The following is a 14,365-nucleotide window of genomic DNA, read 5'->3' on the forward strand; positions in this document are numbered from 1 at the left end:
GAACCCGCAACCTCATGGTTCCTAGTCGGATTCGTTAACCACTGCACCACGACGGGAACTCCAACTAGTCAGGTTCTTAACCCACTGAGCCACAATGGCTCAAAGGCAAATCTTTTTTCTCAGCTCCACACACCAATGGACAGGGACTTTCCTCTCCCACCAGGAAACATGTACAAGCCCTTGGATCAGCTTCACCTGTCTGGTATCAGACACCAAAAGCAAGTGAACTACAGCATTACAGCCAGTTTAAAGGAGACCATAAACATTTAGTTAGACAAAAAAAAATGTTTCAAAAGTAGAAACATATAAAAATGCACAAAAAGAACTAAATGGAGAGGAGATAGGCAATAAGCCTGTAAAAGAATTCAGAGGAATGATAGTAAGTATGATCCAAGACCTCAGATAATGAATGGAGACACAGATCAAGAAGCTGCATGAAATGTTTAACAGAATTAGAATATTTAAAGAACAAATGAAGTTGAAGAATACATTATCTGAAATGAAAAAATACGCTAGACAGAATCAATAGTAAGATAATGGAGGCAGAAGAATGACTAAGTGTGGTGGAAGACAGAATGGTGGAAATCTCTGCCACAGAAAGGAGTAAAAAGAATAAAAAGAATTGAGTACAGTATAAGAGACCCCTGGGACAACATTAATACACCAACAACCAAAAGGAGAAGGGAGAGAGAGAAACATCCAGATAAAACAATTGAAGTGCTTATAGCCAAAAAAAAAAAAAAATCCCTAATATGGGAAAGGAAACATTTATTCAATTTGACAAAGCACAGAGAATCCCATACAGGATAAACCCAATGAGAAACACAGAAAGACACATACTAATCAAACTGATAAAAATTAAGGACAAAGACAAATATTAAAAGCCACAAAGAAAGAACAGAAATGGCATACAAAGGAATCCCCATAATGATAACAGCTGATTAGTCAGCGGAAACTCTTCAAGCTAGGAGGGAGTGGCAAGATATATTTAAGATGATGAATGGGAAGAACTGAAACAAAGAATACTCTACCAGCAAGGCTATCATTCAGATTTGATGGAGAGATCAAAAGCTTTTCATATAAGCAAAAGCTAAGAGAATTCAGCACCTCCAAACCAGCTCTACAATAACTACTAAAGGAACTTCTCTAGGCAGAAAAGAAAAGGTCATAATTAGAAACAAGAAAATTACAAATGGGAAACCTCACTGGTAAAGGTAAACATAATATAAAAGTAGGAAATCATCTATTGATAAATATGAAATAAAAAATATCACAAGTGTGAGAAGAGGAGAAACACAAATGCAAAACATTGAAATGCATTTGAAATTAAGGGATCAGCAACCTCAAATACTTTTGTACATCTGTAGATTTATCTATCAAAATATAATGATAGCTGCAAACCAAAAATCTTCAATAGCCTCACTCATAAAAAAGAAAAAAAAGTACAACACTAAAGATAATTCATCAAATCACAAGATAACAAATGAAAAATGGGAAAAAAAGACCTAAACTAACAATTAAGAAAATGGCAATATGTATATACATATCCATAATTACATTGAATGCAAATGGATTAAATGCTCCAACCAAAAACATAGACTGGCTGAATGGATATCAAAAAAAGGCCAATATATCTGCCCTCTACAAGAAATCTGTTTGAGATCTAGAGACACATACAGACTAAAAGTGAAGAAATTGAAAAAGGTATTCTACATAAATGGAAATCAAAAGAAAGCTGAAGTGGCAATGCTCATAACAGACTAAAGAAACTTTAAAATAAAGTTGATTGGAAGAGATAAAGTAGGACATCATATAATGATCAAGGGATCAATTGAATAAGAAGATAAAACATTTGTAAGTATATATGCACCCAACATGGTAGCACAACAGTATATAAGCCAATCATTAACAGCTATAAAAGGAGAAGTGGATAGTAACCAAATAAGAGTGGGAAACACTAACACCCCACTTACATCAGTGGACAGATCATCCATACAGAAAAACAGTAAGGAAATGAAAGCCTTAAATTACACATTAGACCCAATAGACTTAATTGATATTTATAGCACATTCCATCTGAAAGAGACAAAAGACCTGTATTCTGAAAACTACAAGATGGAGAAGAATATATATATATTTATATTATATTGCATATTGCTAGTGTTTAGGAAAACATTTTACCTTTGCTTGGTAACATTCTATGATTCCTTGTTAGTCTCAGGAATTTTTAATTGATTGTTTCAGATTTTCTATATAGAATATTATGCCTTCTATGAATATGATGATTTATACCTTTTTTTTCCCATATAGATATGTATATATTATAAAATGTTGTTTTCTTATTGCAATGGCTAGTTTTTCCAGTAAGATGTTGAACAGAAGTAGTTAGGGAGGATATCTTTGCCTTGGTCTTGCCCTTATAAGAATCTAGTTTCTTACAATTAATTGCTCTGTTAAATAGATATAGATAGATGGTAGATAATTTGTAGATGTTCCTTATCACTATTTGTAAGAGATGTTAATTATCCCCCCATGACCAAAAGTGTTAGATATAATGTATAATTTGATAAAAGATATTTCTTGATAGCACAGTTATTATAAATTATTAGAGTTGCTACAAAATTGTTTTGAATACATCATTTAAAAAGGTAATCTTTGTTACAAAACATTTTGAATAATATTTTTCTTGTTTGAGATGAAGTCTTTAAAAAGTCAGAAGAATTTGTTCTATACTAAATTTTTGTACTATTTTGTTTACCATTTCTAGGGTGTTATAAACCTCGCATATTTTAAATCATTGTTGGGCTATACCCCTCTATGAAATCTCTACCTGCCCATCTTCAAGAAAGAAGAAAGAATTTGGCATCAGCAATAGAGACATCAGTGATTTAATGGCTGAGGGAACTTATATGCCTGAAAGGTGGGCCGGACATGGTGACAGTCTTCACTCCCAGGGGTAATGGAAGACTACCAGTTATAGGGGGAATTATAGTTTGTTTATTTATTATCATAGAAACCAACAGAGAGGCACACCACTAATAGCTTCTTTGATAAAACAATCACTAGTTGGGGTCTGGGGCATGTATGTTGGAAGGTCAGTCATGTGAGTAGGGTATAGGTGGAGGCAGCACTATTTGAGCAGGGGATGTGCAGAGAAAAAGAAAACAGCCATCTTGGGTAGACTGACCATATAATCATATAGTCCAGAAAATTGAGGGGTGATATATAATACTTCTCAATTATTTTTAAAAACTAATGAGTGCACTTTTTTTTTATTCATCTTGACTGCAAAATATATATATATATATATATATATTGGAAACTGGTTTTTCAACATCTTTTAAGTACTGCAATATTTTTATTTTACATTATAATGAGTGTTATCAAAAGGAAAACGGTATCTGTATTTTGAAACAATTTGATCCTTCACAAAGATTGCACCAGCTGTTTAAAAAATGGTAAACACGCAATCATGTCCATAATTTTATGGAACACTTTCAACAAGGCCCCAATTATCTAAAATAAATTCTCTCCAATCCCTTCTGGTTTGAAAGCATGTTTAAATAAATACCTGTTTGTTCACCATCCTCGCTCAGCTGGACTACTTGCCTGTAGAATTGCACATTTCCAATCACTGACCACAGATTTAACATTTCTAAATACAAATCTTATTTTTTCATAACTGTTTGTAAACTCTAAGTCAGGTAAAGGCAAGAACTGAGTCTCTAAAGTGAAGGAGGTACCACTATTTAATCAACCATGTGACTTTACCTAAGCTATGCTTCTGTTATGAGGCTTCTTGTCCCTGAGCAATTTCTCCTGACCCAGACCCCTGTGCTCATCTAAGGGTAACATATAGTCAGCATTCAAAAGTGTACAGGATTTTCTCTCAGGAACCCCTGGCTTGACTGAACTCACATATTATTGGTAGAACTGTTGTGACCTTATGTGATGTACTCTTATCACATGAACATCAGAGCAAAGAATATACTTTTAAAACATCTAGTTGAATATGCAACGGCAACTACTAGTTCAAGTTCTCTGGGGACAAAAACTATATACTACCCATATTTTAATATCCTGGCTATTATTTTGATTATAACATAGCATTAGAAATATGAATAAATAAAATCTGAAATTCTATATCCTGCCTCTCTTTGTCTAATAAGTTACATACCTTAAATCAGAGCAGACAGTACCTGGTGCAGGGAAACTTTTCTAAATCTTCTTTCTACCCTTGGTTAATATTTTTCTCACAGTCACTTACATAATTCTGGACCCTAAATCTACCATGTGGTGGGGTATGAACCTCTACTAGCTACCTTCAGGGTTGGGTCTGTGGAATAATATAGCCTGCGATAAATATGGGCAGATTACTGGATTGTCTTAGTCATGAATAGCCACATTACAACTAGCATGTTTTCTATAAGATATTTTGTAACTTACACAGCCACAAAAAAAGTACAAAACAAAACAAAAAAAAAATGGAAGGTGAATGATAGGTTTACCTTTATTTGGAGCTAATTTGTAAAAAAAAAAAAAATAGCATGAATAAGAAGGTCCAAAAACACTTATACACTCTTTATCTATTATTACAATGGTACCTATTTGTTTCATAATTTTGCTGTCAACCTCTCTCTCATTTTAGAGACAATTTCATATTGTTTAATGGATTTTATCTCTAAATAATTTCATAATATGTTCCCTAAGAGTATAAACATTCTCCTACAGAATAAGAGTATAGTTATCATTGTAAAAGTACCATCAGTAAAATATAAGAATAAAACACATTTTGAATAAAGAAAGTATGACTTAAAACCAGTTTTGTAGTGCACAGAAGCAATTACTAAAAAAAGATGTAGAAATGCAATGAAATATCCTGGTACAAAAGTCTAAGAAATAGCATTGACATAAGATTATAAAATTCTAATAGTTAGAGAGGAAAATAACATTAGTATAATATTTTTCTACTTTATAGTTTCTTGATGGACAGGTCCCACATTCAACATTTTCTTCAAAGCCCCCATGACATCCTTATTCCTGAAACTATAGATTAAAGGGTTTAGCACTGGAGTGAGTATGGTATAAAAGACAGACACCACCATGTCTTTCTCAGGGGTGTGGTAGGAGTTGGGAAGCATGTAGGTGTAAACAGCAGCACCATAAAACAGGATGACCACAGTCATATGGGAAGAACAAGTGGCAAAAGCCTTCTTCCTGACCTCTGCTGAGTTCATTCTGTGGATGGTAAGCAGAATGAAAAAATAAGAGCTTGAAATGACTGTCACAGGGATGAGGAGCATGAGGACACAACACAGGTACATGAGTGTCTCATAGAGGGAGGTGTCTGAACAGGAAAGCTTCATTACAGCAGGGACCTCACAGAAGAAATGATGGATCTCCCGGGATCTGCAGAAGGGGAAGGTCATGGTGATGGGTGTGAGCATAAAGCCATCCACCGAGCCCAGAAACCAGCAGCCAGATGCCAGTAGGAGACACACCCTGTGGTTCATAAGAACAGAGTAACGGAGAGGATGGCAAATGGCTACATAGCGGTCATAGGCCATGGCAGCTAGAAAGAAAAACTCTGACCCTGCTAGAGTCACATAAAGGAACATCTGCACAGCACACTCAGGGGCTGAGATCTTATTCACACCCATGGCCTGGTCTATGAGCATCTTGGGCACAGTGACGGAAATATACATCACATCCATGAGAGACAACTGGCTGATGAAAAAGTACATGGCGGTGTGGAGGTGGGTATCAGAGTGTATCAGAAAAATCAAGACAGTGTTCCCAATCAAAGCCATCAGGAGAACTATAAAAATCACCACACACAGTAGAGTTGGATGTTTTGATTGACTGAAGATTCCCACCAGGATGAAACCAGATTGTCCAGAGTGATTTGTCTCCCAGTTAACATTTTCCATTAGAAACATTATCCTAGACCACCGAGGGGAGCACTGGGATTAATGATCAATGATGGGACTTTTCCACCTGAAATTAATGAATAAATATTTATTGAGAGTATATTTATGAATGTTTGTGTGTCTGAGTACACCAATATGATTGTGATAACCAGACGCAGTTCCAGGGGCATGTAGAAATCAGGATTATTAGTTACTTATGCTTTGAGCTTATCAGAGAATGAAGAATTTACAACTGTAGGTCAAAAGTTTTGGTAACTTACACTGAAATTGCCACAGTCCAGGGCATGAGGTTTCCTTATGACATGTCATTCATCACTATCATAATTTACTTTTTAATGTTTGTCATTCATGAAAACATATAGAAAATTTGTATAGATAATGACAAACATTAAGAAGTAAATTATTAAAACTAGAAATAAAATTACATTTCTAGGGCTTTTGTTATACAAGTTTGAAGGTAATTTTCCATTCTGCTTTGATAATCTAACTGGAAACTATCAAAAATCCTGCATGTGTGCTCCATGTAAGAGGGATTTTAAAAGTAACTGAAACATATTTTGGGGAAATCTGTACCAAATATTTGAACCTTCTTTTCGGTAAGATAAGGCTACTCAATGAGGTTTCATTATTGCATGAAGTAAGCCACACACTCCCAGTAGAGAGTCAGGGTCCTGATATGTATCTGATCTGTTAGAGAACAGAAGGACTTGGGGTGAGGAGTTCAGAATCTCAGCTGACCACAGTCATGGACCAGCATTTTCCTCTGTCCACTACACCATTATTCACCTTACATAAAAATTTTATTTTTGACATCAAGTGGTGAGGATTAAATATGGATAAACAATTAATGTGATTAGAACATTACCAGCTACAGAAAGGTAGGTATATGGACTATTCATTTTAAGAATTAATATATACAGAATTTTGGTGTAGAATCTATGTAAGAGATGTCTGTTACTATTATTTTATTATGATTAGTTACTTCAGTTTTCCAAGTTCAGTATCGATTCATACATTTAAGTATTTGAACTTGATAATGTTTATAGTCTCAAATTGCATATACATATTTATATACTTATATTAAATAAATATGTAATTTATATATAAATATGTACATATTAACATAAACATATTTTATTTTAATCCTATCTGGGAGCTCTATGGAGAAATTTCATCTTTGTTACGTCTAATACATGCTTCTCCATGTTAAAATTTGTTCCCTTATAACTCTAAATTTCAGAAACTTGGATTTAGATGGCCACTACAGTTTAGCAGACAAGGCTTTAGTAATTTTACCAAACATCATCTGTTTTAATGCAGATAGCAGTTAATTTTTAATAAAAACTGAGATGCAGAGAGGAAAACTGAGTAATACCATGATGTTGACTCCTATAAACTGTTAAACCATTTAATACAGGATGCCTTTGTGTTAGAACATAATTATAAATCAAAGTCAAGTAAAACTTGCTTATACGCAATAGTCATCTATTCTGGGACAAATATTACATAAATGTGACCTAAAATTAAATTTTAAAATAGCTACAAAACAAGTTTTTAAAGAATAATAGATATAAAATACATCTGTCCTTTTTGAAGAAAATTAGATATAGCTTCTTCCACATTTTTCCTTATGGAGAATAAACCATTGTAACTTTTCAATTTCTAACAAATTAAATGTTAAATTTCAAAAGCACATACCATCAGGAAGTAAATACTAGTTCTTCTTCTAGGTAGTCTCTAGAAGTAATTATGATACAGATTTATTTCAGGACATTCAGAATTTCCAAGTTTCAAATACTTTTTTTGGCTTTTTTATGGGGGGGTGGCACCTGTGGCATATGGAATTTCCCAGACTAGGGATAGAATTAGAACTGTAGCTGATGGCCTACTCCAGAGCCACAGCAATGCCAGATCCAAGCCATGTCTGTGACCTATATCACAGCTCATGGCAATGCTAGACCCTTAACCTACTGAGTGAGGCCAGGGATCATACCCATGTCCTTATGGATACTAGTGCGGTTCATACCACTGAGCCACAATGGGAACTCCAAGTTTCAATATATTTTACATTCTTGTAGTAATTCTGAAACTATGATATTCAACTTATTCAGCTTATGCCCCATGTTCTAGGGTTCTGAAAAAATAAACAATACTGAAAATTATTTTTACACCTTAATATATATATCCCCAACATGTCTGGAACGCAATACAAAAAAGATAATTTTTATATCAAACACTGCCTTCACTGGCAGATGGAAACATACAATAGTCTGATAAACCTCAAAACACACCTACCAACTTAATCTGTATTTATGTTCAAAGTAAATTAAAGATCAGTGCAGTCAGCACTCTGAAGACCTTGAAACCATTTTCTGAGTAAATGGAGGGATAGCAAAAGGGTTCTTGGGAAGCAATGAGAAAACTGTTCATGCACTTTGATAAATGGGGGTGACTATACACTGAAAAACATCCCTGGGGCACCTGACAGACAAGGGAAGGTACCACTCAAGGAAAATGGCCTCCCTGTTTTTTCTTACTCTTTTTTGTATCCAATTTCTTGAGGTTAGTGTGAACAGCTTAGTGCTTATTTAACTTGGGGAATCATTGATAGTGGTGATAGAATAATACTGAAACTTTATTTGAAGTATACCAGTAAATGTTTAATGATATGCCATTTAATCTTTTCTAAGAATCTATGAGGTATTTACTTTATATTTTAACAGATTTAAAAAAAAATTAAGTTCCAGTGGTAAGTGTCTAACATAAACTGATTTGAGGTAGAATTTTGTCTCTGCCATGAGAGGGATCTTCAGTTTGTAACTCTCCCTCAGATCTATAGCGTACACTGTCCTCCCTTACAAGGTTACTCATTGATATTTTTAAGAGAAAAAAATATGATTAAGACATTTATCTCAGTGTTCTAAATGCCAGAAATAATGCCTCTAAAATTAAATATTAAAACTTTTCACTCTTCTGCAAATTTTAGTCTCAGGAAAATGAAATATATAATGCAATAATACAGAAATCATATATATTATTTATTCCATCAGTAATAGGACATAGAAAAACCACTTCTAGATGTTTTAGAGTAAATATTTAGTTTCAAAAGGAAAAGTGTATTTGCTTTTCTCACTAAAAATAAATGATAAGCAGAATATCTGTGGACATAATGTGAAGAATGGTTATAAAAAAGGCAGTCAAGAACAATAATTACCCTTTTGATCTTTTACTTCTACCTGTCTGGTTGAACACACCATTAGAAGAAGATGTGAGCATCACCTAGATGGGCAAGTGGAATGTGACCAGCTTAAGTGTATGAAGAGAAGCAGAAAAGTGACATCATCCCTATTTATGATGCCCATTAAATGAGTGGAAAAAGTTTCCTTTGATAAATCTCCTTGGGACTTTGAAGAAACATGCAGTTAACAGAGCTAAAAAAGCTAATCAATATTTCACTTGAACTATTCTGGTTTTCTCCTCATGCTTTGTAAAAATCTCCATTTATCATTAAATGCAAAATCTATCAAAATATTAAAAAAATATTTAAAATATTCTCAAATCTCAGATTCTTAATTCTTATATGTAAAATGTGAGTTAGATTGTATGTAGCCTTTTCATTAAACAAAATATATTTTCATATATATGATATATAGAGACTCACTATTCAAGAAACTTTGATAATTATTGTTTTCCTTTATCTTTATGTCTTTTAAAGACCTATCATCTTAAACTCTTAGATAAATTAAAGTATCAATGATAAAGTCAAGAAAAAATGTGGAAGAGATTAAAATTGAAGTTGTTCTATATGGGAATAAAGAATAGATATATCTACTTGTATGACTTATTCACTTTGCTGTACACCTGAAACTAATACAACATTGTAAATCAACTATATTACACTTAAATTAAATTTTAAAAATTTAGCATGTCTACTTCAGGTCTTTGCCTCTGTCACTTTTGGGTTTATTTTTATTGAAGAATATTTCATTTATATTATATATTAGTTTCAAATATGCTACATAATTATTCACTAATTTTACATATTCTATTTATTTTTTTAATTAATTTTTCCACTGTACAGCATGGAGACCAAGTTACACATACATGTATGTATAACTTTTCCTCCCATTGTTGTGTTGCGATGTAAGTATCTAGACATAGTCCTCAGTGCCACACAGCAGGATCTCATTGTAAATTCATTCCATGTGCAATAGTTTGCAACCATTAACCCCAAGCTGCCCATCCCTCCCATACCCTCCCTCTCCCCTCCAAGCAACCACAAGTCTATTCTCAAAATCCATGATTTTCTTTTCTGTGGAAAGGTTCATTTGTGCTGTATATTAAATACCAGATATGAGTGATATCATATGGCATCTCTCTTTCTCTTTCTGACTTATTTCACTCAGGATGAGAGTCTCTAGTTCCAATCATCTTGCTGCAAATGGCATTATGTCATTCTTTTTATGGCTGAGCAGTATTCCATTGTGTATATACTCAACTTCTTCCTAATCCAACCATCTGTCCAAAGACATTTGGGTTGCTTCCATGTCTTGGCTGTTGTGAATAGAGCTGCAATGAACATGTAATACATGTGTCTTTTTTAAGGAAAGTTTTTTCTGGATAGATGCCCAAGCTTGGGATTGCTGGGTTATATGGTAGTTCTATGTATAGATTCCTAAGGTGTCTCCATACTGTTCTCCATAGTGGCTGTACCAGCTTATATTCCCACCAACAGTGCAGGAGGGTTCCCTTTTCTTCATACCCCATCCAGCATTTGTTATTTGTGGACTCATTAATGATGGCCATTCTGACTGGTGTGATATGGTAACTCTTGGTAGTTTTTTTTTTTTTTTGCATTTCTCTAACAATCAGGGATGTTGAACATTTTTTTCTTGTGCTTGTTGACCATCTGTACATCTTCCTTGGAGCAATGTCTATTCAGATTTTTTTTCCCATTTTTCCATTGAGTGGTTGGCTTTTTTGCTGTTGAGGTGTATAAGTTGCTTGTATATTCTAGAGATTAAGCCCTTGTCCATTGCATCATTGGAAATATTTTCTCCCATTCTGTAAATTGTCTTTTAGATTTATTTTTGTTTCCCTTGCTATGCAAAAGCTTGTCAGTTTGATTAGGTCCCATTGGTTTATTTTTGCTCTTGTTTCTGTTGCTTTGAACTGAGATAATATTCATAAGGTTGATGTCAGAGAATGTTTTCCCTATGTTCTCTTCCAGGGGTTTGATGGTGTCCTGTCTAACACAAGTATTTCAGCCATTTTGAGTTTATTTTTGTGCATGGTGTGATGGTGGGTTCTAGTTTCATTGATCTGCATGCAGCTGTTCAGGTTTCCCTGCAGTATTTGTTGAAAAGACTGTCTTTTTCCCATTTTATGTTCTTGCCTCCTTTGTCAAAGATTAATTGACCATAGGTGTCTGGGTTAATTTCTGGATTCTCAATTCTGTTCCATTTATCTGTATATATGTTTTGGTACTGATACCACACTGTCTTGATGACTGTGGATGACTGTGGCTTAATAATAGTGCCTGAAGTCTGGGAGTTTTGCCTCCTGCTTGTTTTTTGTTCCTCAGAATTGCTTTAGCAATTCTGGGTCCTTTATAGTTCCATACAAATTTTTGGATTGTTTGTTCTAGGTCTGTGAAAAATGTCATGGGTAATTTGATAGGGATTTCATTGAATCTGTAGATTGCTTTGGGTAGTAATTTTTCCAATCCATGATATGGAATATCTTTCCATTTCTTTACATCTTCTTTAATTTCCTTAATTAATGTTTTATACTTCTTGGCATATAAGTCCTTTACCTCCTCGGCCATGTGTATTCCCAGGTATTTGATTTTTGGGGGTGCATTTTAAAAGGTATTTTTGTACTCTTTTCCTAGTATTTCATTGTTAGTATACAGAAATGCTACAGATTTCTGAATGTTGATCTTATATCCTGCTACTTTGCTGAACTTGTTGATCAGTTCAAGAAGCTTTTGGTCTGAGTCCTTAGGGTTTTCTATATATAATATCATGTCATCCGCATACAGGGACAGTTTTATCTCTTCTCTTCCTATTTGGATGCCTTTTATTTCTTTTGTTTGTCTAATTGCTGTGGACTTCCAATACAATGTTGAATAGCCATGGTGAGAGTGGGCATCCCTATCTTGTTCCAGATTTGAGTGAGAAGGCTTTCAATTTTTCTGCATTGAGTATTACATTTGCTGTGGATTTGTCATAAATGGCTTTGATTATGTTAAGGAATATTTCCTCTATACCCACTTGTGAAACAGTTGTTATCATGAATGGATGTTGGACTTTGTCAAATGATTTTTATGCATCTATTGAGATGATCATGCAGTTTTTTACTTTTATTTTGTTAATGTGGAGTATGACATTGATAGATATGTGTACATTGAACCATCCTTGTGAAACTGGGATGAATCCCAACTGGTCATGCTGTATGATCTTTTTGATATGTTGTTGGATTCGGTTGGCTAAAATTTTGTTGAGAATTTTTGTATCTATATTCATCAATGATATTGGCCGATAGTTTTCTTTTTTAGTGGTATCTTTGTCTGATTTTGGAATTAGGGTGACGGTGGCAACATAGAATGCCTTTGGGAGTGTTCCTTCTTCTTCAAACTTTTGAAAGACTTTAAGGAGGGTGGGTATAAGTTCCTCTTTGTATGTTTGGTAGAATTCACCTGTGAAGCCATCTGATGCTGAGCTTTTATTTGTAGGGAGTGTTTTTATGGCATCTTCAATTTCATTTCTAGTGATCAGTCTGTTAGATTGATCTATTTCTTCTTGATCCAGTTTTGGCAGGCTGTAAGATTCTAGAAAGTTGTCCATTTCTTCCAGATTGTCAAACTTGTTAGCATATTATTGTTCATAGTATTCTCTTATGGTTTTTTGTATTTCTGTATTATCTGTTGTGATTTCTCCTTTTTCATGTCTTATTTTGTTTATTTGGTTTCTTTCTCTCCTCTTCTTAGTGAGTCTAGCCAGAGGTTTGTCTATTTTGTTTACCTTTTCAGTGAATCAGCTCTTGGTTTTATTAATTTTCTCTATTGTTATTTTAATCTCTATTTTATTGATTTCCCCTTTGATATTTATGATTTCCTTCCTTCTACTGACTTTAGGCTTTTTTGTTCTTTTTCTAATTCTTTAGGTGGTGGGTTGTCAATTTGAGATTTTTCTTCTTTTATAAGGAAGGCCTGTACTGCTATGAATTTCCCTCTGAGCACTGCTTTTGCACCATCCCATATATTTTGAGTGGTTGTGTCTTCATTATTGTTTTTCTCGAGGTATTTTTTAATTTCCTTCTTGATTTCCTCATTGCCCCATTGGTTTTTTAGTAGAATGTTGTTTACTCTCCATGTAGTAGGTTTTTTTCTCATTTCTTTTCCTGTGGTTGATTTCTAGTTTCATGCCATTGTGGTCAGAGAAGATACTTGAAATAATTTCTATACTCATAATTTTTTTGAGGTTAGCTTTGTACCCCAGTATGTGATCAATTCTTGAAAATATTCCGTGTACACTTGAGAAGAATATGTATTCTGATTTTTTTGGATGTAGTGTCCCGAAGATGTCAATGAAGTTTAACTTTTCTCTTGCTTCCTTTAGGATCTCTGTTGCTTTATTGATTTTCTGTCTAGAGGATCTGTCCATTGATGTGAGTGGGGTGTTAAAATCTCCTACTGTTACTGTATTCCCATCAATTTCTCCCTTTATGTCTGTTACATGTGTTGTATGTATCTGGGTGCTCCTATATCTGAAGCATATGTGTTGATGATAGTAATATCATCTTCTTGAATGGATCCTTTAACCATTAAACAGTGTCCTTCTTTGTCTTTCTTTATGGCCTTCATTTTAAAGTCTATTTTGTTTGATATGAGTTTTGCAACTCCTGCTTTCCTGTCATGTCCACTGGCAAGGAATATTTTTTCCCACCCCTCAATTTCAATCTATATGTGTCCATAGTCCTAAGGTGAGTTTCTTGTAGGCAGCAGATCGAAGGTTTTTGCTTTTTTAACCAATCAGCCCCTCTGTATCTTTTGATTGGAGCATTTAGTCCATTGACATTTAAAGTGATAATTGATAGATGATTATTTATTGCCATTTTAAACCTCGTGTTCCAGTTGATTCTATGATTCTCCATTCTTCCTTTCTTTTTTTGGTTGGATAGTCTCCAATTATTTTATGGTTGAGAATTTTTGTTTTCAGGTTTTGTGAATGTAATATTCAGTTTTGATTTGTGGTTGACCTGTTTTTTAAGTATGTTAACCCCTTCCTATAATTGTGTGTCTTGGCCCGATATTCCTGTAGGTTCAAACACTTCATTCCCATAATAAAATTTAAAAAAGAAAAATTGAAAAAAGGAAATTTGAAAAAAGAATCTGGAGCTCCTGTCCTGGCACAATGGTTAACAAATCCGAC

At 34.1% G+C, this 14,365-nt stretch overlaps 1 protein-coding gene across 1 annotated transcript; it reads right to left on the bottom strand.

The window, feature by feature from the left end:
• Positions 1-4,967: 4,967 nt before the first annotated feature.
• Positions 4,968-5,930, bottom strand: LOC100623804 (olfactory receptor 2T29-like). The gene has a single exon (XM_003354403.1). The coding sequence runs from the start codon at positions 5,928-5,930 to the stop codon at positions 4,968-4,970; it is 963 nt and encodes a 320-aa protein (XP_003354451.1).
• Positions 5,931-14,365: the final 8,435 nt, after the last annotated feature.

Source organism: Sus scrofa, chromosome 2 (assembly GCF_054392235.1).
Source record: "Sus scrofa isolate SSC_HxYL_T2T_F1_AM1 chromosome 2, Sscrofa_HxYL_maternal_Yorkshire_Landrace_v2.0, whole genome shotgun sequence".
NCBI lineage: Eukaryota > Metazoa > Chordata > Mammalia > Artiodactyla > Suidae > Sus > Sus scrofa.

Excerpts from the sequence above, each read along its gene's own strand:
- LOC100623804 (XM_003354403.1), bottom strand. The coding sequence starts at position 5,930 with ATGGAAAATGTTAACTGGGAGACAAATCACTCTGGACAATCTGGTTTC.